The sequence below is a fragment of the Notolepis coatsorum genome, assembly GCF_963971535.1.
Source record: "Notolepis coatsorum genome assembly, chromosome: 1".
Lineage (NCBI taxonomy): Eukaryota > Metazoa > Chordata > Actinopteri > Aulopiformes > Paralepididae > Notolepis > Notolepis coatsorum.
In genome coordinates, this window is record NC_140165.1 from 239105821 (window position 1) to 239131755 (window position 25935).

General features: G+C 44.0%; 1 protein-coding gene across 1 annotated transcript in view; it reads left to right on the forward strand.

Moving 5' to 3' along the window:
• Positions 1-25935, forward strand: part of timm50 (translocase of inner mitochondrial membrane 50 homolog) — a gene marked incomplete at its 5' end in the record, with an annotated part of 85938 nt that overhangs the window by 21975 nt on the left and 38028 nt on the right. Inside the window, one exon of the mRNA XM_084320486.1 lies at positions 10259-10280. Coding sequence (XP_084176612.1) covers positions 10259-10280 — 22 coding nt within the window. The remainder of the gene's footprint in view (positions 1-10258; positions 10281-25935) is intronic.

A 25935-nucleotide genomic window follows, 5' to 3' on the forward strand; every position in this document is an offset into this window, starting at 1 on the left:
TATGTACAGAGTTGTAGTATTTATATATCCATTTATGTACAGTGATGCAGGTATAAAGACATTATGGTAGTAAGTCATACTGGCCAGCAGTGTAACTACTAGTAAGAGTAGTTAAGGGATATGTACATAATATAATATGGTATCTACAGATATGTTAATATGCAGGTATGTACAGATGGATGTGGATATATCCGTTATGATTATTATCATTCAGATCAGCATAGCATATTGACTCAAGTCTAGGACTCTTGACTGGTTATCTGCATTGTAAAAAGGGGTATATTGGTGCATCCCTTCTCCCAGGCCCCATACAGTAGCTTATCGCTGACCCATCAGTACTGAGGTGTCGACAGACCTTCTATAGGATCTCACACACACACCTAGCACCATGCTGGCTGCTGGCTGGCTGACTACCAGCTGGAAGCCTTTTGACTTCCTGTGAAGAGGCCCGGGACCATGCTAATGACTCCAATTCACTGCTACATGCTAGCAGTCTGTTCTAGCATTCGATTCACCGCTCCGGGGGGACATTTGGTAATTGTCTTCATACAGTAATTCACTGCTATGTGTCGAGCAGCGTTTGGAATTTTCACTGCCCCGTGTCATGAGGCGCGAGAAGAGCGCTGGTACCAGGCGGGTCGGGAGCAGGCCTCTGTGGAATGTCCTCCAGCCAGGCTGGTACCAGGTGGGTCGGAGCAGGCCTCTGTGGAATGTCCTCCTCCAGCCAGGCTGGTACCAGGCGGGTCGGGAGCAGGCCTCTGTGGAATGTCCTCCAGCCAGGCTGGTACCAGGTGGGTCGGAGCAGGCCTCTGTGGAATGTCCTCCAGCCAGGCCGGTACCAGGCGGGTCGGGAGCAGGCCTCTGTGGAATGTCCTCCTCCAGCCAGGCCGGTACCAGGCGGGTTGGGAGTAGGCCTCTGTGGAATGTCCTCCTCCAGCCAGGCCGGTACCAGGCGGGTCGGGAGCAGGCCTCTGTGGAATGTCCTCCTCCAGCCAGGCCGGTACCAGGCGGGTCGGGAGCAGGCCTCTGTGGAATGTCCTCCTCCAGCCAGGCCGGTACCAGGCGGGTCGGGAGCAGGCCTCTGTGGAATGTCCTCCTCCAGCCAGGCCGGTACCAGGCAGGTTGGGAGCAGGCCTCTGTGGAATGTCCTCCTCCAGCCAGGCCGGTACCAGGCAGGTTGGGAGCAGGCCTCTGTGGAATGTCCTCCTCCAGCCAGGCCGGTACCAGGCAGGTTGGGAGCAGGCCTCTGTGGAATGTCCTCCTCCAGCCAGGCGGGTACCAGGCAGGTCGGGAGCAGGCCTCTGTGCAATGTCCTCCTCCAGCCAGGCTGGTAGTCTCGTCTGCTGAGCTCACTGACTGTCTGCGATCTACATGCTTAAGCCAGTCGGTTGGTTCTGTGCCAGTTCTAGTAGAGGCGCTAGTCTTTGGTAATCTTGAACCTTAACGGGGATGTCCTCCACGGCTAAGACACTCTCATTCGGCGTTTGCCATACTGTACTTAGATTTAGGCCTGTTTGGTCATATTGATTTCCCAAACGGATGCATTAATAGGTTATCATACTATCGTATTACCATGCCGTCCCAAACAATGGGAATCGATTGGATGAACATGATTTTCCCTACCCAAACGGATATTGTGTCATTATAAAAATTAACAACAAAAAATGTGTTTAGACTCTCCCGTATCTTCCTTTGTTGACCATCTATAATGTCAGTGTCTATAAGGTCATAATAATTCATTACATTTATATAGCGCTTTTCTAGACACTCAAAGCGCTCCCCACAATGTAGGGTGGAAATTGCCTCCTTCACCACCACTGGTACCACCCAACCTTGAGCTACACAGGCTCAATGGCTGCCATACACTGGCACCAGGCACACATGCGTGATTCTTTTTCGTAGCCGCAGTTTGCGGAGACGCTCTCTGATTGGCCACTGATGTTTCTGGTCATGTGACATGTGCGCCCAATCGCGTGACGCCTGTGTCTTTGCCCATTTCCGCCTCGAACAGCATGCAAACTACCTAACGCCTAGTTTATCACTGGTTAAGCTTAGGCGACTTTCGAAGTTGGTTAGAGTTTGGAATCAGGGCTGGTGGTCTATCGCCATGCTCTAAGAAACTCTAACCCTAACCAACTTCGAAAGAGTGCCTAAGCTTAACCGGTGAACGAAACGGGCGTCACACGATTGGCCGCACATGTCACACGACCAGAAACGTCAGTGGCCAATCAGAGAGCGTCTCCGCAAATTGCGGCTACGAAAAAAAATCACATGGCACACATCACACTACACAATGGCTGACCGGCTCAGGAGACAGGGATTTATATCAGCCAATTTAGGGGAAGGGATGATTAGGTGGCCTTGATGTCAGAGACCTGATTGGGAATTTGGCCAGGAAAGTCGGGGGAACCCCCTACTCTTTACGATAGGCGTCCTGGGTTCATATAGTGTATGAAGTCATAGTGTCTAGAAGGTCATAGTGTCTATGATGTCATAGGAGCAACATGTAGATTCTCACTATAATTGGCTCCATTTCAACAACATTGCTGTTCACCAGGTTTAGTGGCCACTGCTCACTATCATTAGTGTTGCTTTGATGAGCGCTGTGGTTTGACAGGCCGCTTGCCGTCTTAGCCAAACCTGATTTGTCGGGCTGTCGCTCTCCCAGCTAGTCTGATCGTTAATCCTTTAAACTTCTACTGATGTAATCCCCCCCCTTTAAAAAAAAATATATATATATATATATAGATTACAAAGTGTGAAGTGTCTCTTCTGCATCTTAGACCCATGTACTCAAGATTCAAAATTCAAGAGATTTATCTGTCACGTACACATCCAGACATGTAGTGAAATGAAGGTGGCCATGCATGCCTTGATTGTGCAAAAATACAATAATAAGATGGAATAAATAATAAAATAGACATGATAAAGTAATAAGCTCCTCTTCATCTGCTGATTCCAACACTTCACAACACGTATTCATAAACTGGTCTTGACCCATCTCAAACCCTGCCCTCTTTTCTTGATCCTCCAATCACAACTGTAGCTTCCCTCGGACAAAAGGGAAGCAACAGTTGTGATTGGAGGATCAAGAAAAGAGGGCTGGATTTGTCAGATAGGTCAATTGTCATTACATTACATACAAAAAAATCCTAAGTCCCTTTATTATCCATATTTCTCTGGTGACTGGTCTCTCTAACCACCAGCCCACCCAGTCATCCACATCCAGTGACATCCATTAGGAATTCACGCGTGCACACAGGAATGCGCTGCACTCGCTAAGTACCCACCTGGCCTACTTTGCATATCAATAGCGCCGGTCGTCGGGTGTGTTAAATACGTTCTCAGATACATTCACACAGACATTGTGAATGAAATGTGTTACATTCCATTCGTAGAGGCAATTAGGCACCGTCTTAGTCTGTGCTTAAGCGAGGGAACATTTATGCGCATGCGCGGGAGCGCGCACACGCGCCCATGAGCGAGTGTGCACGTGGCGTCATTAGCGTGCGTGCAACCATAGTTGATATGAAGAACGCATCACTGGTTGTAATGGGAATAGGCATAAAGTAACATAACGAAAGTAAACCACACAGACGGTATTTTCTAAATATATTCATGTTCTAAATACCCCCACCCCCATAGTTCTCAGGAAACAGGAAATTGTTTGGGTGGGAACTCCCAGGAACCCTTTTCCTGGTATAAAACCCTAATGTCCTTGTCTCATAACAGGCCACCAGAGGGCGCCCTACGCCTGTTATGACCCTTGTGTATGAGGTTACCTCAGTGTCCTGTCCTGTTAACTAACCTTGTAACCTTGTGGTTATGTGGAAGGCCACCACAGATACATCTATGTGAGGTTATCTATGATGTTGTCATAGATGTCACCGTTATATAACTGTATCTGATCACTGACTGGACCAAGTTCAGCCCTCGTTCAGCGTTTCCTCAATATTCATATACAGAGCAGGAAAATTAACATTTAGATGCAAAGCACCTCATAGATCCAAAATGTGGCTGACTGGCTGGCACGGTCACTCACAGACTAGATACTCTTCCCTCATGCTTCACATCTATGTGACTACACTTGTATGTACTGTTGATTTCAACTGTTCAAATTAGTTTAGTTTTAGAGTGTCTGGTAGAGTAAACAGAATGACAGCACTGTCACTATTGTTGGCTTCCTCAAGTTGTTGTTTTGTTTATTAGCAAAGGATCCCCATTAGCTGACGCCGAGACGTCAACTAGTCTTCCTGGGGTCCAAGACAACATTAAAACATTACAACATATACATTGCAATTAAAACATAATACAATTAAAACATAGCAAGACATACCAAATAAGGAAACACAACATAGCAAGACGTACCAACCGAGGAACCACAACAACATTAACACACAAACTATAACTAGGGATGTCCGATATTATCGGCCGACCGATATTATCGGCCGATATCGGCAGTAAAATGTGATATCGGAAAATATCGGTATCGGTTTAAAAACAAAAAAAAACAATAACAATCCAGTGAAATTATTAGTTACCTGAAATTATTCCGTTTTTTGGACGGGGAAACCCTGCATATATCGGTATCGGTTGATATCGGTTGATATCGGTATCGGAAATTAAGAGTTGGACAATATCGGAATATCGGTATCGGTAAAAAAGCCAATATCGAGCATCCCTAACTATAACACAAATTATATCTAAATATGTACATCAACGGTAACATATTGCATATCTCAGCATTGTCAATATTGGCTACATGTAAGATTTAAATTTATTTTTGAAGCTTGCTACACCTCTTATGTCACGTATGTCACTTGGAATATAATTCCATGCCCTAATAGCCCTATATAAAACTGTTCTTTGCATACTGTTAGTGTTTGTATGGGGTAGAATAATCTGCCCTCTACTTGCCCCTCTGGTAAAATGCATGTGCACATTTGTTGTATGAAGGTGATTCTGTGTTATTTCACTGGTGTCCAGAGAGGGGCGGTGTTGTGTAGTTAAATACTCCCACAGTTTGTTTAGTCTCAGGCCAGCCAGCCAGCTACTGCTGAGCATGAATGTCCTCCATCATGATTGATTGATTGAACATTGGGGGAAACTGTACATTGGAGGTGGTGGAGTGGGGGGTAACTACATTGGATTATCGACGAAACCTTACTTGGTCCCAAGAAGAGGGTCTCGTGTATTATTGGGTTTAATAGGACATTTATTGTACATTGGAGGGGGTTGCGTTAGGATATTTACAGGGGCCAGTTTTGAATTGCAGTCTCTCGTAGGTGCTCTTTGAGAGTGGTTTTGAAAGTGGGTAGTGATTCGCATTCCTTTACAGCTGTGGGTAGGGCGTTCCACATTGTTGTGGCATAATTGCGTCCCTTGTTTGAGCCGGATCTGGGTTTAACATGATTTGTGGAGCTCCCTCTGGTGTTGTGGTCATGGTATTCACTGACCTTTGGGAAGTATTTTGACATGTACATGGGTACCTTTGTCGTGTAGTGTATCTTGTAGACCAGGCCCATTGCAAGTTGCTGTACTCTGTCGTCTACTCTAGGTAGTCAAAGTGGGCAGGGGTGAGGTGGGTTCTAGGAGTAAGGACAAGCAGTAGTCTGACCAGTTTGTTTTGTGATGTTTGTAATTTTAGTTTTTAGCGCCTTTGAGGTGCTTTGGTACCATGAGGTGCAAGCATAGTCGTAGTACCCTTGAATGAGTGCTCCTGCCAGAGTCTTCAGGGTATTCTTGTTGACCAGAGAGGAGATCCGGTACAAGAATCTAGTTCGTTAGTTGACTTTTTTTTTTATTACATTGGATGCCATTTTGTCACAGGAAAGATTTTCCTCTAGGATGGAACCTAGGTATGTAATTTCATCTTCATCTTCAGCTAACAGGAACAAACATGGAATCAAAAACATAGGATCATATATTGTAACTCTTTCCACAGGACTGGTTGATGTTGGTGCAGTGTTCACGACAGGTGCTGACGGTACAGCCCTACTATGGTCTAAGCCTGTGCTGCCAAGAGGCTTATAGTCAGCAGCAGAAAGGACTGTGTGAAATGCAAAAAAAAAGGTCTCATGTTGTGGAGGGTCTGTCATATTGTGGAGGGTCTGTCTCATATTGTGGAGGGTCTGTCATATTTTGGAGGGTCTGTGTCATGTTGTGGAGGGTCTGTCTCATTGTGGAGGGTCTCATATTGTGGAGGGTCTGCCTCATATTGTGGAGGGTCTGTCTCATATTGTGGAGGGTCTCATATTGTGGAGGGTCTGCCTCATATTGTGGAGGGTCTGTCTCATATTGTGGAGGGTCTCATATTGTGGAGGGTCTGTCTCATATTGTGGAGGGTCCGTCTCATATTGTGGAGGGTCTCATTGTGGAGGGTCTGTCTCATATTGTGGAGGGTCTGTCTCATATTGTGGAGGTTCTGTCTCATATAGACCACCGCAACACTTCCGGGATTCTGAAATCGGGGAGGAGATAGCGGGGGGAGCATATGAATGAATGTGGATGAGAGCTGTGATGTAAGTGGTTGCAGATACGGCTGTGGGGGTGCTAGAGACATGATCGAATAGACGTTTATGCGCCTCAATCTCCTGAACACGGCGCGACCCATTCCTAATCGATCAGAACTAAATCGGCAGAGAAAAAGCCCATTTTAAAGCACCTATTCCGCATGCACATGCGCAGATTGCCCATGGAGTCTGGACGACGCGAGATGACGCACGAATGAATGTGGACTGTTCCATCAGAGGGGGGAGCTTCGGTGGTAATGTGAGTGGCTACAGACCGCTGCACTTAAATATAAACATTAGTCTACCTGGAGACTCAATTAGGTAATTGTAGATGTCGCCTAGAGCTGCCACGATTACCGCATTACCGCGGTATCGCTGTTACATCACGCCCACCGCAGAGTTAGGCTGAATACCGCATCACCGCTGTTTTTTTATAATAATAATAAAGTACCCTGCTCTCGTTGGGCTTGCGGCTCTGCAGATATACCCTACTCCTCTGTCGAGGTTCCAAGCGACCCTATTGGGTACCAGAAAAGTCACGTGAAACACTGCAGACCACTGATTGGTCAGAAGAGAGACGCGTCACACGTTGGAGCGTCCTGCAGTGTGTTACCACCAATCGGCAAGCGCGTATTAGGTTTTTACTTCCTGAATGTCAGCCATTGATCAGAGCTCACAACATGGCTAATACGTTGGCTCCCGCCCGAGTGGATTACCGTCGCTCCTCAGGAGTACTAAACGAGGCATAATGATTTTACTGCAATGAATGTTATAATAAAAGCCCTTCGTTCTATACACTTGTCTGATTGAATTTTTTTTTTTTTTTTTTAACTTTCTTTTATTTTGTGTCATAATGAAGATCACATTGCATTAATCATACAGTATAATATACTTGATTCACATAGTCAATGACATTTGTTACTCGGGCTCTTCCCTCTTATTCAATTTGTTTTCAAAGTATTCAGCGTAATCAAAATAAGGAGGGATTTTTACAATATATATATTTTTTTTTAGGATTTTTTGTAGGATAAGAAACGAAAAAATAAATAGAAAAATAAATTTAGCAAAAGGAAAAAAATTTACAGAAAAAAAAGGACAAAAAAAAAGAAAAAGAAAAAAGAGAGGGTGTCAGGAGGGTCAGACTCATGCTAGTGTATCTCCAGGTACAAGGTTACAAGTGACCATCTCTGCATAAACATATTTTTTTTTCAGTTGCAATTGTGCAGTCATTTCTTCCATTGTATACATCTGTCTCAGTCTCTTGGTCCATTGTTTGATTGTCGGTGGTTGATTTTGTAGCCATGCCATAGTTATCATTTTCCTTGCTATTAACAGTATCACTCTCAAGATGTATAACGTATCTCCATAGTATGTGCCTTTCGGTATACATCCCAAGATATAGTACGATGGATTCAGAGGTAAGTCAAGATCTAGAATGGTTTTAATCTCATTTTTGATATTCACCCAAAACTTTATTAACAGACCGCAGAATGGGCACAACTCGGCACGCTCTGAGCAAAGAAAGGAACTGAGATATGAATTGAGTAATGCTTGCCTTGCTATGGTCCGGTAAATACGCTGATGTTATTGAACGTGTAACTATATAACATTAATGCCACAAAACGAATGCCTTTGTAATCATAAGTAGTAACGTTATAATAAGAAGAAGAAAGGGTTGGGCGGGTAACCGCCGGGCGCGCCGCTACCACCCCTGCCCGCGACACAGAGTGAACGGCGCACGACCAGAGGGGAGACTTCGAATCCGTGTTTCACTTTCAATAACGAATGCGTGCTTGCCGAATCCCAAACAATATTCATGCTGCAAAGTCATCCTCTAAAGATAGACATTTAGACTAGAGGCAGGCTATATGCTATAAAGAGTAGACTACAAAAAAGAAAAAAAAATGCATTCAAACTTTTTATTTTTTTTGTGTGCGGTAATAACCGCAGCGGTAGGAAATATTTCGCAAATTTGTGCGGTAAGGAAAACATCAATACCGCGGCAGCTCTAATGTCGCCATAAGACGCGTCTGGCCATTTAGTGGGATCATTTTTTCATTATCCTGTTCGGCTGAAAGGACACTGGCCACCGAAGCTCCCCCCTCTGATGGAACAGTTCACATTCATTCGTGCGTCATCTCGCGTCGTCCAGACTCCATGGGCAATCTGCGCATGCGGAATAGGTGCTTTAAAATTGGCTTTTTCTCTGCCGATTTAGTTCTGATCGATTAGGAATGGGTCGCGCCGTGTTCAGGAGATTGAGGCGCATAAACGTCTATTCGATCATGTCTCTAGCACCCCCACAGCCGTATCTGCAACCACTTACATCACAGCTCTCATCCACATTCATTCATTTGCTCCCCCCCCCCCCCGATTTCAATGTAACGCGGAAGTGTAGTGGTCTAGTGGAGGGTCTGTCTCATATTTTGGAGGGTCTGTGTCATGTTGTGGAGGGTCTCTCGTATTGTGGAGGGTCTGTATGGAAAAAGCTGTGGTTTCTATACCACTTAAGATTCTTCATTTTATGGGGGTGTGATTCCACCTGTCCTAAGCCTTTGCATCAGTTCTCTGCCCAAGTCGCCAGTGTGTATGTGTGTGTATATGTCAAATTATTCCCTCCTTCAAGCCCCAGGCCTGACCCCATGCTAACAGATGCTGCTGCATATTCATGAGAAGGAAGATGAATGAGGCAGATGATTGGTGGTCTGAGATGGTGTGTCACTGTGGGAGGGGCCTAATACACAGGGTGTAGTGATTGCCTAATATGAAGGCAGTATTACAAACAGTACATTTCTTTTTTTAATTGAGGATTTAAAGCAAAGTCTTTGTATAACATCTGAGGCTAATTGGAGCCATATTTGTCCCAGCGTTCTTAGCTGAAGATCATTGCTGATTTTGTGGTAAATATCTTTGAGAGGAAAATTCCCCCAGAGTTCTGTACCAGATATGGTAGTTATGGTGACGGCTGTCGGTGCAGGTCCCCGGCTTGGCACACGTGAGGCTTAACGGCAACTTTTGCATGCCGGACATGGGATAAGATAAGATGAGATAAGATATCCCTTTATTGATCCCCTTGTGGGGATTCAGGTGTCATGGCAGCATGGGGGAGGGGAGTTACAGGTATGGGCAGGGTAATAGTAGAAAGACATGAATATAGGCAATAAAATTTGATCTGAATATAGAAATATGAGAAAAATAAATGGTGTAAACAATAATTGTATTTTTTAAACTTGTTATACAGTTGATGCCACCATCTTTATAGTTCTTCTCCTGCCGTCTGGCATGTGTCTCAGCCCACTGTGCCACAGAGAGCCCCATCTAGGACCAACCTGTTAATGATCAGCTCACAGTGTAAACAAAACATACTGTGTGGTCATTATTGTTGTAGTTTGACACACACACACACACACACACACACACACCAACTCATCCAATGCCTTCTGCTTACCTTTAGACATGCACTTTGCTTATATACAAACAGAACGTGTTTAACTACTTTTTAAGTGTCAATGGATGCGACTGGCAGACAGACAGACCGACAGCTGTTGTTGTTGTACTCACAAACACAATCAGTCATGTAAAACGCCTAGCCTTCACAGACAATCGCATACACTGACTTCCCATGTTGCTATGGTAACCTACTTGCGATGCCTGATTTGAGTGATCAATGCAATTGTCATGCAACTACTGTTTACATGTTTTGTTGTTTACCTCATTATTCTGCTCTTTCTCTCTCTTGCTCATAGATTCCAGATGAGTTTGATGGCGGTGAGTGTTTACTCTGCACAGTGTTTACATTTGAATGTGTTAATCTAATCTGGTTTGTCTATTTCTTTACTTCTTTCTGTGTCTCTCTCTCTGTTTCTCTCTCTGTCTATTTTCTCTATCTGTCTCTCTCTCTGTCTTTGTCTCTGTCTATATATCTAACTCCTCTGTATCTCTCTGTCTCCGTCTCGGTCTCTTATTTTATCTGTCTCTCTCTTTCTGTCTCTTATTTTCTCTTTCTGTCTATTTTTTTTCTCTTTCTCTCTTTCTCTCTCTCTCTCTCTCTCTCTCTCTCTCTCTCTCTCTCTCTCTCTCTCTCTCTCTCTTTCTCTCTCTCTCTCTGATTCTAACCATGTGTGTGAACTCGTTAGTCGTTACTAGCTTGTTAAAGTCTTCTACTTTCACAAGACTGTTTCACTGTAGTGGAACCCGTCTCGGTTTTTAGCTCAACGGTCCAAGACTGACATAGGAGGCTAATAAACGGCGCCTGTAAGATAAACAACTCCCTGGTGTCGAGGCTTTGCACAGACTTGTTTGTGTAGTTATCTTTATTCCGACATGGCCTGCAGTAACCGCGTTTGAGAGGAAATGCCTGATTTGTGTGCAGTGGTAGAGCAGGTAAACACAGGTAAACACACCATATTACTGGTCTATGGTGGCTTGCTTACAAGGTCCAGTAATAAAGCACCAATTTATTACATTTATGTTTTCATATTTCTCATATCATCCATTGTTTTGCACATGTCAACCATTATCTCCTCCAACATGGCAAAGAATTGGGCTTGCCAAACATTCTGTGCAAAGCCTCTATTAGGGGTGGGTGATGTACCGGACCGGTAGAAACCATACACTGGTAGTTAATGCTAACGTTAAGGTATAGTATCTCTACCCATATATTTTCTACCGTTTCGTTTGAACTACAAATGCTAAGGTTGTGCCAAGACTGTTGTTAAAAGGTTGTTAATATGTTGCAATATTATATAGGCTACAAATTGCACTGTTGAGAGACCCATGCGCAAAAACATCTTTAGACCGTATTACAAAGAAAAGCTACAATATTATCGTCGTTTCAGGGATATAAATGGCAAAAACTCCATTAATTTATCTACTAATAGATAAAGTCCACGAGACGTTCTGTTGACACGGCAACGTCGTAGTGGAATGGGACAATTGGACAAGGCTCACGTCAACAGAACAGCAACATCGGTGTAGTAAAACCACTGCGTGCCTAATGAGACACACTGCAGGACATGGTCTAAGGCTGTCCCTGAAGCCTGTTTTTGGGATTCGAACTTCGTCAGGGTTTTTCGAATGGACGTTATTTATTTATTATTATTATTAAATTATTATTATTATTATTTTTTTTTTATAATAATTTTCTTTTTTTGTATATATACTTTTTTTATATATATAAATATCCTCAAACTAAATCCTCAATTTGAATAAAGTGATTAATCTGATTAATTGGTATTTTTATTTATTTATTATTAAATCAACTTTCTTTAATGAATATAACTGTTTCTTTTAATACTATATTAGTGTAGCCTAATCTTTATCTGCAACTGTGAAGAAAAACCCCCATTGGTTTAAACAGAATGAATAGACACATAAAAAAATTATAATAATAATAATATTATCTTTTCTTTATTACAAATTCAAATGTTGATTTAGAATTCGAATGCCAACATAACAAACGAAGGTTTGAATGTTTGGGCTCAGCCCTACATGGGTCCAGTGAAACCGACGTGGTCATTCCAGGTCTTATTGAACTTAAATCTTTCTTCACAACATTCTATTGACTTTAGATATCTGGGGTTACTGTTCTTTGATAGTAGTGGTATTTGTTCTTTGATAGTAGTTGTATTAGATGGACTGATCTCTGCTCCCTGCTAATTCTGTGGTGTGCTATGAATATAAATATGACTGTGGGCAGTGAGTAGGCGAAGACGCAGCCGAGATGCGTAGCGCACTTGAAATGCAGGGAGACCGTTTTGCATCGTCATTGTCACACTGCAATAATCAAAATAACTGACTGAGATTATGAGACGGTGGCAAGTTATTTTGAATGATCACAGTCATTTGTTTATTCTTCCCTTTTTAGAATGTTCTCTCTTCCATATTAATGCTCCATTGTGGCATTTTGTTTCCCATGGGGTTAGGAGGACCACGCACACACAGACGCATGCACATACACACACCTGCATTGCACACACACAAACATGCGCACAAACTTGGGGGGGGGGGGGGGACGTGAGAGCTTTAAGCAAAATAGCCCCATAAATGCAGAAAAATGCCCTTAAAGCGAGTTCACGCGGGGCCACTCCGGTGGATGTTCACTACTGGCTTTGATTTAGTTGGAGATTCCTTGGGATTAATGAGCCCAATGTTGCCTTTTCCATCACGTCCTCTGACTGGAGATGCTGTGTGAAAGGCCTCTGAAGAGAAACTATAAAGTAAGACCTTTCACCACCAGTGTGTGAAATGTGTCTTGAAGCAGGGTCGTTTAACTGCGGCCATGTTGGCTCAAGGTCTGGTAATGAGCAGCCGCACATCGAGCCGCAGCAGGGTCCCCGGCCCTCTGTCCCACAGCTGGGCTGCAGAGCACCGGGGACGGCCCTGAGGAATCATTACTCAAGTACTCGCTGTTTCAAATTGAACTCCAGTGGTTTTTGAGGAAATAAATGAAAAATATATAATAATTAAGTACATCCACCAAAATGATTTGTTTTTGCCACTGATACTGAAATCTTGCTCTAAGGCCCCGTCCACACGAACGCTGGTTTTAATATAACCATGATTGTATGTGCGCAGTTGCACTGTTCGGCCACACACAACCGGGGATTTGCTACACTGCAACCGCGGTCTTTGAAACCGGTGGCCAGGGTGAAGTTGTGCGGTTTTGCAGTTGCGTGTGGGCATAGCAACCGAGGTTATTCCCAGTGTTTACAGCAGAGCTGTCGCAATTATTTCTCATGTTCACGGCAGACCGCAGGGTAGAGAGATTATAGCAGAGCCAACTACACCAGTGTTTACAGCAGAGCTGTCCCAAGTAGCGTTATATGAAAATGATTGTAACAAACTTTTGTTCGAAACGTATCGTCTGTGTTGAAGAGTGTTGTGATCGACTGATGTCTTGTCGCATTCCTGACCTGACGCTGAGAGTAAACATGTAGCTGCAGCTAAACTAAACTCATGTGTTGTCAAGTTATTGTTATAAGGAACCCAGTCCAGACTGCATCCCCTTAACAATTGTTTGTATTGAGCCGTATTGTATTGTACCCATTCTGCAAAAAAACGTTTACATCCATTTCATATCGGTAACGTTACCACATTACGTTAGCATTTAAGCTATATACTATACATGGATATAGCCATTCACATTAGCATGTAGCTAACAACACCGGCGGTCTTTTGTGAGACTAAACTATCCGCTCTTGGTGGTAAATTGTGTTGCTGATGGTTTTGTTTCATCAACAAAATGAGAGGCAGAACACAGTGAATGTATCCGTTTGTTTATTGCAGTTTCTTTCTTTGCTGAAAATATATGTTCCGTTGGCAAAATGATCAATAGGGTCCAGCTGTGCTTCTAAACAGGAAGTTTACTTCTTCTTCTTCAGTGAATTAATGGCAGATCGCGACCCAACAGGAAGTTTAGTGAGCGTTCAGCCTTTTCTGATTGGTTGAAATGGCCTTCATGTCTGAACAACATCGCCGCCTACTGTTTTGGCATTGTACTAAATGTATCGGTTGCTGGGTTCCCAGCTCTGCCGTGAGTACGCAGTTATACACGGTTGTTCACCTGTGTTCACCGTGTGGACGGAGTTTTATTTTTTCAAACTTCGGTCATATTAAATCCAAACGCTCGTGTGGACAGGGCCTAAGATGAGATGTTCCTTTATTGATCCCCTTGGGAGAATTCCGGCGACATAGCAGCATGGGGGGGGGGGGGGGGGGGGAGGAGGAGGTACAGACATAAATAATATAGGCAATAACATTTCATCTGAGTATTAAATTACGAGAAAAAAAATAAACAGTGTAAACGATATAATCAACTCTGAATATAAAAGTCTTGAGATAAATAAACGGTGTAAACAAAGGTGTAAATGACGCTCGGTTATATTATACGTCTCATTGAATGTAGACTCAATAGACTAGGTGTGAGTTGCTCCTGGAAGACTGCACAGGAAGGAGGATTCTGTGGAAGTCTGTATGGTACGCTAACGTTACAGTGAAACGTTTATCTGAAGGCCTTTTGGGACATGCACTCGGGACAACACGCTGAGGGCGTCACCCAGAGTTACCTTTGGGATGCGTAGCACAAATTCTCTGTCATACGCGTTCGCACATATGGAAATATTGTGCTACTACTACTGGACAGGACATATGGAAATACTGGGCTACTACTACTGGACATGGAAATACTGGGCTACTACTACAGGACATATGGAAATCCAAAAATGGGGAATACAACCTAATTGAATGGACTTTGTTAAATGATAACCGACTTCCAGCTCCATATACAATTTAACGAGAGGATGGAATACAAGCTCATATGTTATTGGTTATGACCACATATGACTGGCTCTTTGTGTGTATGTGTGAGAGAGAGAGTGATTGTGTATGTCTCTGCCCATGTGTGTGTGTGTGTGTGTCTGCATGCGTGATGTCCTGTCATTCATTCTGCTTGTGTCCATATGACACCCCCCGGCCCCCCCCTCCTGTCTCCTTTTGACCATGTGTGCTTTTATTGGCACACTGGCAGGAGTGCGAGCGTCTGTGTCAGTGAGTGTGTGTCAGTGTTTGTTTGAATGATGGATCGCTCCGTTGAGGGGGCACCACCTTGTAAGCTAGCCACGCCACACACACACAGGGCCGGGCAGTGCCAACTGCTCCTATTGTAGCCTGTGAGTGTGTGTACCAACCATCCATATGCCCCTCTCCCATCACTCAACTCCCCCAAATGTCTGCTTGACAACCTAAAGAGGGACTAGACAGTGACTGATTATCTCAAAACGTCATCTTGCATTCGACTGTGTTACCAGCGGTGGTTACACATGGCAAGGAGTCAAACTTTACCCAAAGTGTGGGGCGCCCCAGTGGCGAACACGGGACACGGCCGACCCGGGTTCGACTCCCGAACCCGTCGTTATTTGCCGAATGTCTTCCCCCCACTCTGTCTCCCATTCCTCCTCTGTCTCTCCCTACTGGACTGCCCAGTAGAAATAAAGCGATAAAACGCCAAAAAATAAATCTTAGAAACTTTACCCAAAGTGCCGTTTTTGTATTGGTTCTAGCCTAGGTTGCAGCACATATACATGGTTTTAGATTTGCTTTAAAATGTTTTGTCATCATACCCAGCACGGGTACAGTACAACGAAAAGAGGTTTGGCATCCAAACCAGAGTGCAAATGTAACCGTAAAAGTGCAACAGTAATATACAATGTACAGGTGATTAAACCCTCATTTACGAGCTTACAAAACAAGACAGTCTATCAGCAATTTCATACATATATAGGCACAATAAATAAGAATAAACTACAGAAATGGGCCTATGTTGCTACTCAACTTTATTGAAAGGTGTTCTATAAGAGGGTTTTATTTAAACTCAAAACCTACCTATTTTGGTGATTTGGTTTGATCAATTGCAAATTCCATTGGTCCATTGGCTGAATCTGATTATCTGGGAAGGTCCGGTATTTGGCTTCTCCAGCTTGGGTGCTATGGGTGTGTGTGTCAGGGCTGGGGTAAATTTATTCTCAATTCAATCAATTCAAAATGCAAATAGAAACTGATCTATTTGCTAACAGAGCGGTCATTCAGGTAATTCTTTATAAATTGCACATATCAAACTAATCATTGTCGTCAAGGAAATCTGCTTTCTGAATGGATTGTGTTTAAGGTGAATTGAAGCCTGTGTGTGCGTGTGAGAGACAGCTGTGAAGTGTGCACTTTCCGTGCGATAGATCTGGCCTGATGGGGCCTCAGTTAAACGAGTTTCAATCGCCTGCTGATTCCGCTTTCATTGATTGATTGATTGATCAACTTCACCAGCCCCCCCGGGGGAAATCCTGTTGCCTTTTGAAGACCAAATGTGTGCCATGTGGTCCTAGAGAACGAGTCAAGTCAATATGTCACCCGCATATTTCTGGACACATTCTGGAGGCCTGTGGCCTAGCTGTTTTCAAAGAGGCCCCACTCCCATGCCCTCGAGATGTCTGGATGAAAGTTGTAACCACATCCATTTACAGCCATCCCCAATTTATGCTAATCACGGGCCGTTTTGGGCCAAATTATGTAATTTTTATATATTTTTTTAATATAAAATAAAAGCAATGCATGACGTGCAGACATAGAATGAGTATAAAATAGACTGATTAAGAGCAGTGTAATAAAATAGACATACATTAGCATAAGGCCTAAAAGAAAAATTGTGTTTCCGGTTGCCTACCGACTCTGCCGATTTAGGTGCGACCCAATTTATTTTATGATTTTTTACAATAAAGTTTCATAGAAATCTTAGTCAAACCTTTAGTATTATGGATATTAAACATGCTGGCAGAGTACATGCATCCATGTTGTTGTGAACATTTTAATTAAATAAAGAAATTCCCTATCCATAGTCGCCGTGGGAAAGAATAAAATAAAAAATAAAATAAATGCCCTACCTACCCATGGCCAACAGGAAACAAACAATATTTTATTTTATGCCTAAGATGGACAGAGTAAAATAGTGCAATACCCCAGTGCAATAAAAATTCTCATCAACAGTACAACAATCACAGTCTGGATGCAATGAGTCCAAGCAGCAGAGTGTATTAAAAGGCTACGGTGAAGGGGTATGTTTTAGCTTACTTTAGATTTGGATTATCGCAGCCTCACGAAACCTCTCAGAAACTAGAGATCTAACGTCAAAAACGGCGTTTAGATTTCTCAAAAAACAGATTTCTTTGTCCTAGTCCTTCTGGGCCATTCACGTGGTTCTCACTAAACCTGAGGGGCTCGGGATCACAAGGTATCGTTGAGGGAGCGGCTGGGTGGCGCAGCGGACATTGCGCTTGTCACCAACGCAAGAGACACCGGTATCGAATCCGGCTGTCAGCGTTGCCTCCGGCTTGGGCCGGCCGTCATACTGACTCAATTGGCAGAGTCAGCGGGAGGGGAGTCGATGGTGGTAATCTGGTCGTTGTAAACGGCGACTCCTACAGGTCGGTCAGGGCACCTGCACAGCAAAGACAGGAAAATGGCGGGGGCAGTGTGAGCCTCCTACACGTTACTCCTCGCCAATGAGAGTCCGCGCTGGCAGGTGAAAAAGATGTGACTGGCTGCCTCCACATGTATCGGAGGGGGCATGTGATGGGCTTCTATCCTCCCTACGATCGGACAGTAGGGGGCACATGCGAGCAACGATCAAGACAGGGGAGGGGAGAATTGGCACGGCTAAATTGGGATGGGAGAAAAATAGAAAAATGGAGGAGAAAAAGTGGATTTAAAAAAAAAAGGTATCGTTGAGCATTCTGGGATATACCTGTTCACATGTCTAGTTCATCCACCCAGGAGTGTGATGCTAGCCCTGCTGTTAGCTTCCTGCTGTTAGCTCCCTGCCTTGCATAACAAGCCAAGTTTCAAGTTTCTTTAATAGTTGTCATACAGAAGTACAGAATACTTTCATACAAAATGCTTCTTACTGTTACGCTCCAGAGACTGTGCTAGACAAGATAGTATCAAATAACATAGTATAGCATGTAATTTAGAAGTAGAAAATGAGGTCACAGTGTTCAGTATAGACATATGTACAATGTTCGATGCAGAATAGACGTAACTGAGTTACCATATAATATACAATACTATGCAGTGTACTAATGTACAGTACTATATAGTGCAAAGCAGAAATGGGATGAGGTACAATTTAGGTACAATTTACAGTAAGGTGTACGAGTTGTAGTGCAATCCTTCATCAATAAATATAAAGTGTGGGGAGTGGGTGCTACAGTGTGTTTGTTTAAAGTGGGTGTGTGCTATAAAGTGTGTGGAGTGGGTGCTACAGTGTGTTTGTTTAAAGTGAGTGTGTGCGTGTGGATGTGTGTGCTATGTGCGTTTGATGGTTGTTGTTGTGTAGTGTTCATTGTTCGTTTAGCAGCCTGATGGCCTGGGGATAGAAGCTTCTTCTGAGTCTTTCTGTGCTCGCCTTGAGACTCCGGTATCGCTTGCCTGACCGCAGCAGTTCAAAGAGGCAGTTGTTCGGGTGACTGGAGTCTTTAATGATTCTCTTAGCCTTGCCCTTGCAACGCTTGTTGTAAATGTTCTGGAGGGTGGGGAGCCCCCCTCCAATTGTGCGTTCGGCTGAACGTGTCACTCTTTGTATTCTGCTACGGTCTTGTGCAGTGCTATTCCCAAACCAGGAGGTGATGTTGCCAGTCAGGATGCTCTCTATTGTACATGAGTAGAAGTTCTTAAGGATCTTCTGACTGACTTGGAACTTCCTTAGGCGCCTGAGGAAGTAGAGGCGTTGTCGTGCCTGTCGAGCCTGTTGCCAATGTAAATGTGTTTAGGCATATCTGGTGGAAATGTCCTCCTTCGCCTTTTAAAGATTATGCATTTGTGCATTAGTGTGTCGGTTGATCGTAGGGCTGACCTTCGATTTTTCTTTTTGGAATTCGAAGCTTCGGGGCCAAGATTCGATTTTAATTCGAAGCTTCGAGATAAAAAAATATATATATTATACATTTTATTCATTTATTAAAAAAAATATATATGTATGTTGTGGGATTTGTACAGCACTTTGTTCAACTTGGTCAGTGCTGTACAGTTTAAACCTTTTTAAATCATAGACAAACAAAACACTTTGCTTTCATGAAATATTGTAAGCCGTCATTTGAGGCTTTATAAAAGCAGCACAATGAACACAAATCGGTCAGTGCCGAGTCCGACCTCATCTTAAATAACAAACAGCATTGCTTGTTGTAGTTAACAAAGAGGCAGAGTTGATTTTGCACAAAAAATTAAGATATTCATATTCATACATATATATATTTTTTTAAATCGAATTTTATTTTCATATTCGAATCCCATGCCCATCGAACGAAGCTTTGAAGTATTTAAGACAGCCCTAGTTGATCGGTTCAAATATCTTAAGTAGTAATTGCTGTATATTTCCTAATGATGAAGCATTCTCAATTATCAATGGTTTGGATAAAATTACTTTTCAATATTCAAGTTTTAAGAACATCCACTTCCTGAAACGATGGAGCTGATGGTGAATTGAACCCACCTTACCCTGTTGTTGTGTGTGACAGCTGTGAATTGTAGACCTTCCTTCAGATAGATCTGGTGTGTTGGTTAAACGAGGTATTGATCTGATCACTTGCTGATTCCAATAATCACTTCATCAATAATACCCTCTCCCCTAGGCCCGATTTGTCACAATCTGGCTACACATCCCTCTTCCTGTCTCCCCCTCTCCCCCAACGCCATGGTTCACATGTCATAAAGCTAAATATTGCTTTACAGCCCTTTCTAGGTCGCTGATTTTATGCTACCTCTGCTACTAGCTGTTAATGCTAATTGACGGGGCTGTTCCAGTCAAATTCGGGTTTTTTTGTGCTAGCTCTGCTATTAGCACAAACAGCTAGAATAGAATAGAAATCCTTTAATAATCCCGAGGGAAATTCGGCACTACAGATCGCTCGCATTGAACAACAATAAACATTTAGGTAGTCAATAGGAATAAGAATATAATAATATTAAAAATAAGAATAGAATAAAGAATAAAATACGGTCCGGGATATACATTCTGGTATGTATATACATTCTAAAATCTTAAATATACAACTATCCAGCCAAAGATACAGTAAAATGTACAGTAATAAGTGTGAAAATGTAAAGTGAAAAGTGTCCAGGAAGATTGTGAGAAGTGTAATTTTTTTTCCAGGAAGATTTCGCCAGGCTGTACTGTCACCCTGTGCTCAGTGATGCAGTGAGGCACAGTGATGCATTATAGAGTCTAATGGCTGTCGGAATGAAGGACGTCCTGTGCCGTTCAGTGTTGCATCTAGGGAGTGTTAGTTTAACACTGAACGTGCTCCTTCTTTCAGCCAAGTCCGTGTGTAGTGGGTGGGAGGGGTTGTCCAAGATGGCATGGAGCTAGCAGCTAATGTCTGGCACATACCCCCATCTTCGCCTTCAAAGCTATGCTATGTGAACAGTCGTGTGTTGCATCCATTTCTTGAGTTGACCTCTACTCTGTAGTGAGTGTGTGACAGCTGTGAAGAGATGTTTCGTTAAATATATTAGTGTCTCGTGGGGCGACCTTCGTTAAACGAGTTCCAATCACCTCCTGTCCTGATTCCAATGATCACATCATCAATAACTCTCCCAAGGGAGTTTTGTAGACAGTGGCTCAGGAGGTAGAGCGGTCGTCTGGTAATCGGAAGGTTTCCGGTTTGATTCCCGGCAGCGTGTCGAAGTGTCCTTGAGCGAGACACTTAACCCCTAATTGCTCCCGATGAGCAGGTTGACACCTTGCATGGTTGCCTCCACCGTCGGTGTGTGAGTGAACGGGTATAAGTTGTAAAGCGCTTTGGATAAAAGCACTATATAAATGCAGGCCAATTACCATTTGCTGCCATCTTTCTAGATATCCCTATAACCAGCTCTCCTTCCTTCTCTCTCCAAGGGCCACAAGGCATGAAGCTAAAAATCACTTCTACAGTCTCTTCCATGAGGCTGGTCTTAGGGTATCCCTACTGTTAACCGTTAATGCTAATTCATCCAGTCTCACTTTAAGTATAGGTGCTATGACAGCTGTCTCTGTCTTTGCATTTCTCTCCCTAGCTACTGTATGTAGGTACATATCCCTCCCTTCCTCTGTCGATCCTTCCCTTCATCTCTCCATCCCTCCTTCCCTTTCTCTCTCTCATGTCCCTCCCTCTTTTGCTATTTGTGTCCGTCTCTTTTTCTTATATCTGCTAATTCATTGTTCCATCCACCCTCACAGTTGTCATAGCCCTTTTCAATTTCCTGACAATAAATGTGGTTCATATTTCTGGGAAATTTCTCTCCTAATCATGTTCCTTTACATCCTCACATCTTTTCATCCTCGTTACATCCTCACATCTTTTCATCCTCGTTACATCCTTACATCTTTTCATACTCTTACATCCTTACATATTTACATCCTTACATTTTTATATTGGATCTTTCCAACCATACATCCTTAGATCTTTATATATGCATGTCATTACATCCATTATGCGAAGGGTACCATAGATCCTTATATATTTATGTCATTCCATCCATTATGCCAATGGATCCATAGATCTTAATTATGTATGTCATTATGTCCATTATGCCAAGGGATCATTAGATCTTTACATCACATTCATACCATCCATCTACAGTACCCATCCTGTACCATCACAACTGTCACCTATTGCTTCCACCCCAACCCACCCTCACCACTGTTCAATTGAAAAATTTAAGGGACAATCATGGGATCCTTAGGGACCAGGCCAAAACATCACATATGAGCTTAGGGACCAGGGTAAAAGTTCACTGTCCCCCAGGGAGAGGAAACACAGGCTTGGTCACTCACCCACCCCCTCCTCTTCTCCTCCTCCTCCTCCTTCTGCCCTCCCTCCTGCCCTTCTCTCAATAACATGCTCTCTCCTTTCAGTTAATGATGCTCTTATCCAGAGTGACTTACAGTATTTGCCAGTAATAAGCTAAACTCATGTGGTTGACTAATATGGGTTTTTCAATGACCGATACCGATATTTAGAGAGCAAGATGAGCGATATAATATATAAAATATATAATTTTTGCATCTGATAAAATACATTTAATAATAACAAATAAGACACAACAAAAGTGTCTTTTCTTTAGTGAATTTACTTATTATTTTAAATCAACAAATGTATCAAATGAAATAAATTGATTGAAAATAAAAATCTAAAACAGAATTTTATTGGAATCTGTTGACACTTGTGGGATTGACATGAGGGGGAGAACTAACATTTTTGATAATCCGCCACGTGGCCACAGTTATTGTTGGCTGACTATAATAAAAAAAAATGCCAGATCAATTAATACAAGATACTTTAATGCCACACAACGATGGTTGGTGGTAATTGTTTGCGGTACAGATTGTTAAACACTGGTTACATCAACATGAAACATCAGACATCAAACATCAAACGCCCCCCTCCCACCTCCCAATCCCCACAATAAATTCATATATACATAAATACATACAGGACAGTCACGGTAACGGTGTCAGTCAGTGACAGATGCTCGCCCGTCTGTGCAAAGGGGGGCGGGCCAGGGTGTTCAGTGTTCGGACTGCTGTGGGGAAAACACTGTTTGTGAAGCGTGCATGTCTGGTGAGAATGCACCTGTAGCGACCTGAGGGCATGTGGTGTGCTGGGTGAGAGGGATTGTTGACTATTTTACCAGAGCGGGTGACTGTGCGTGAGGTGTAGATGGAGTCCAGAGAGGGGAGGGGGCAGCCAATTATTTTGGAGGCTGTCTTGGTGATGCGTTGGAGTTTGTTTTTGGTGTGTTTATCAGTGGAACCGTACCAGACTGTGATGGATGAGGTGAGGAATGAATTAATGGGTTTATCAATAACGTTACGTTACTCGTGATTACAAATGGCAGAGTGATTAACGGCACGATGCTAGGAGCCTTAATCTAACACCAATACGGCAGCTACAGTATTACATAGGGTGGTAGGGCTGCCCCCCTCTCAGTCCATGAGTTGATTACATCGGTCTGTTTGGTTTTAGGAGACCAGAATCGGGTTAGTCGATAAGTAAAATAGTTGTATGCTTTCCCCCTCCATGCTGGAGGAGGTGTTTCCTGAAGAACGGTACGCCTTCTGCATGATTTGCATGTGGGACACAGATCGGTTGATTAAATCAACGAATCGATTGACAAAGTGCCAAGACTCTTAGTCAACTGATCGTTTCTTTAGTCAAGGACGTTATTGAATCAATCTTCACTTGTTTTTTTTTCTCTTCTCCTCCGGATACACATACCTTTTCTTCCTCCTCCTCAACTCCTCCTCTCCTGATCATCCTGATGCCTCCTCCCCCAGGAGTTACAGAAGGCGGGTGTCGGGAGGGAGAGAGGGAAGAAGATGGGGAGAGCTGGAGGGAGGGAGGGAGGGAGGGATAGTTGGATCCTAAGGGACCAGAGATGTAGAGACCCCGGTTTCCATGCCAAGTGGCGGCATTCACACCCTTTTGTGTGTGTGTGTGTGTGTGTGTGACAGCAGCTTGATGCGGAGGAGCGTCGGACACCATGGCAACGCACGCGCACACACGCCAGTCCCTGTAGGTTTCATAATGACATTCATGATGACCTATGGCTTCCATTGCCATGGCATCTGACGCTCCTTTGCATCAAGCTGCTGTCTCACTCACTCACTCACTCACATACATTCATCATGTAGCCAAGCATTAGCACACCTGATTTCTAGCTGTGGAAACAAGCCTACTATACTGGTTGTAATCAAAGTTTTTTTTACAACTTGGATTTCAGTGAATTATATTAAAACAAATACCTTTTTGTAAACCTGAAAGTATTCTTCAGTATTCTGGATACCTGCTAAAATCCAGCCCATAGCCCACAGACGCTCTGCTTGCTACCCTAACCTCCACAGGACCAGCCCATAGTCCAGACACTCTGCTTGCTACCCTAACCTCCACAGGACCAGCCCATAGTCCAGACACTCTGCTTGTTATTACCATACCCTCCCCAGGACCAGCCCATAGTCCAGACACTCTGCTTGTTATTACCCTACCTTCTCCAGGACCAGCCTATAGTCCAGACACTCTGCTTGTTATTACCCTACCTTCTCCAGGACCAGCCTATAGTCCAGACACTCTGCTTGTTATTACCCTACCTTCTCCAGGACCAGCCTATAGTCCAGACACTCTGTCGAACTCTGCTTGCTACCCTAACCAACCCAGGACCAGCCCATAGTCAACAGACACTGTCGAACTCTGCTTGCTACCCTACCCTACCCTCCCCAGGGGCCCCAGTTCCCCTCCTGTCACAAACACACATACACTCCCACGTGTCCGTAGCCCGCCCTGGGCCCGGGAACAGAGAGCGAGGGGGCCAGGCCGCACGCCCGTTTGTCATTGCACAAGAAAGGAGGGATTGACAGCGCGGGTAAAGAGAGGGAGGGAGGGAGGGCGCGGGAACAGAACAGAACAGAAGAAAAACAGAGGACCTCCCTCTACTGCAGGAGAGAAAGGAGAGGAGAAGAAAGGAGGTGGCAGAGTAGTGGAGCATATGCCGAGCCTGGCAGCCAGGCAGAGGCTTGAGGAGGACATGAGGCCCTGCTATTGATCCCTCCCTCCCTCCTCCCCCCTTCTCTCTACTTATTCTCTCTCCCTCCATCTCAAAATGTCTCTTTACAGGGTGTCTGCGTATAAAAAATTATTTAAAAAGTATTGCCCGGCTGTCGGGAGATGAAATAATATTAAATATATTAAATGTTTTTGTATTCAAGTTGTTGTTTTTTGCGCGGCTACCAGGAGCTTGGTGCGTCTGGCGAGAGCTTGTATGGAACGCACAAGAATTTAAATGGGCACATAAGTGCAGCCGCCAGTTCAGTGTCGCTATGTTTTTATTTATTTTTTTGTATGGTTGTGAAATTGGTCTTAAAGTCTTAAATGTAACTTGTTGAAACCTGCAGGTACACTGGTTTATCATCTTCTTTCTTTCAATCTTCTCTCTCTCTTCCTCCCTCTCCATTCCTCTCTCCCTCATGCTCTCTCTCCATTCCTCTCTCCCTCATGCTCTCTCCCCATTCCTCTCTCCCTCATTCCTCTCTCCCTCATTCTCTCTCCCTCATTCTCTCTTTCCATTCCTCTCCCTCCCTGATGCTCTCTCCATTCCTCTCCCTCATTCCTCTCTCCCTCATTCTCTCTCTTTCCATTCCTCTCCCTCCCTGATGCTCTCTCCATTCCTCTCCCTCATGCTCTCTCCATTCCTCTCTCCCTCATGCTCTCTCTCCATTCCTCTCTCCCTCATGCTCTCTCCATTCCTCTCTCCCTGATGCTCTCTCCATTCCTCTCCCTCATTCCTCTCTCCCTCATTCTCTCTCTTTCCATTCCTCTCCCTCCCTGATGCTCTCTCCATTCCTCTCTCCCTCATGCTCTCTCTCCATTCCTCTCTCCCTCATGCTCTCTCCATTCCTCTCTCCCTCATGCTCTCTCCATTCCTCTCCCTCATGCTCTCTCCATTCCTCTCTCCCTCATGCTCTCTCCATTCCTCTCCCTCATGCTCTCTCCATTCCTCTCTCCCTCGTGCTCTCTCTCCATTCCTCTCTCCCTCACGGCCCTGGTACACCAGCCGCAGGCGGGCTGGCGGGCGACCAGCGCTTCACTTTCGCTCCCATGTTAACGGACGTAGCTGTGACCACACCGGCCGCAAGCGGGCGCACGACTCACGGGGTGGAAGCGATCGTTTTCGCTTTGGTTGGATTCAGAGACGTGCGCCACGCGCATTTTCACAGAAATACACTCAATATCTGCATTATTACCACATGTATAGATGTTGTTCAACCAGCTAATGTGGCTGTATCTTTCCCAATACAAATAAACCATATTACTATACTTTTTCAGGAGTACAGTCACACACTGATCAT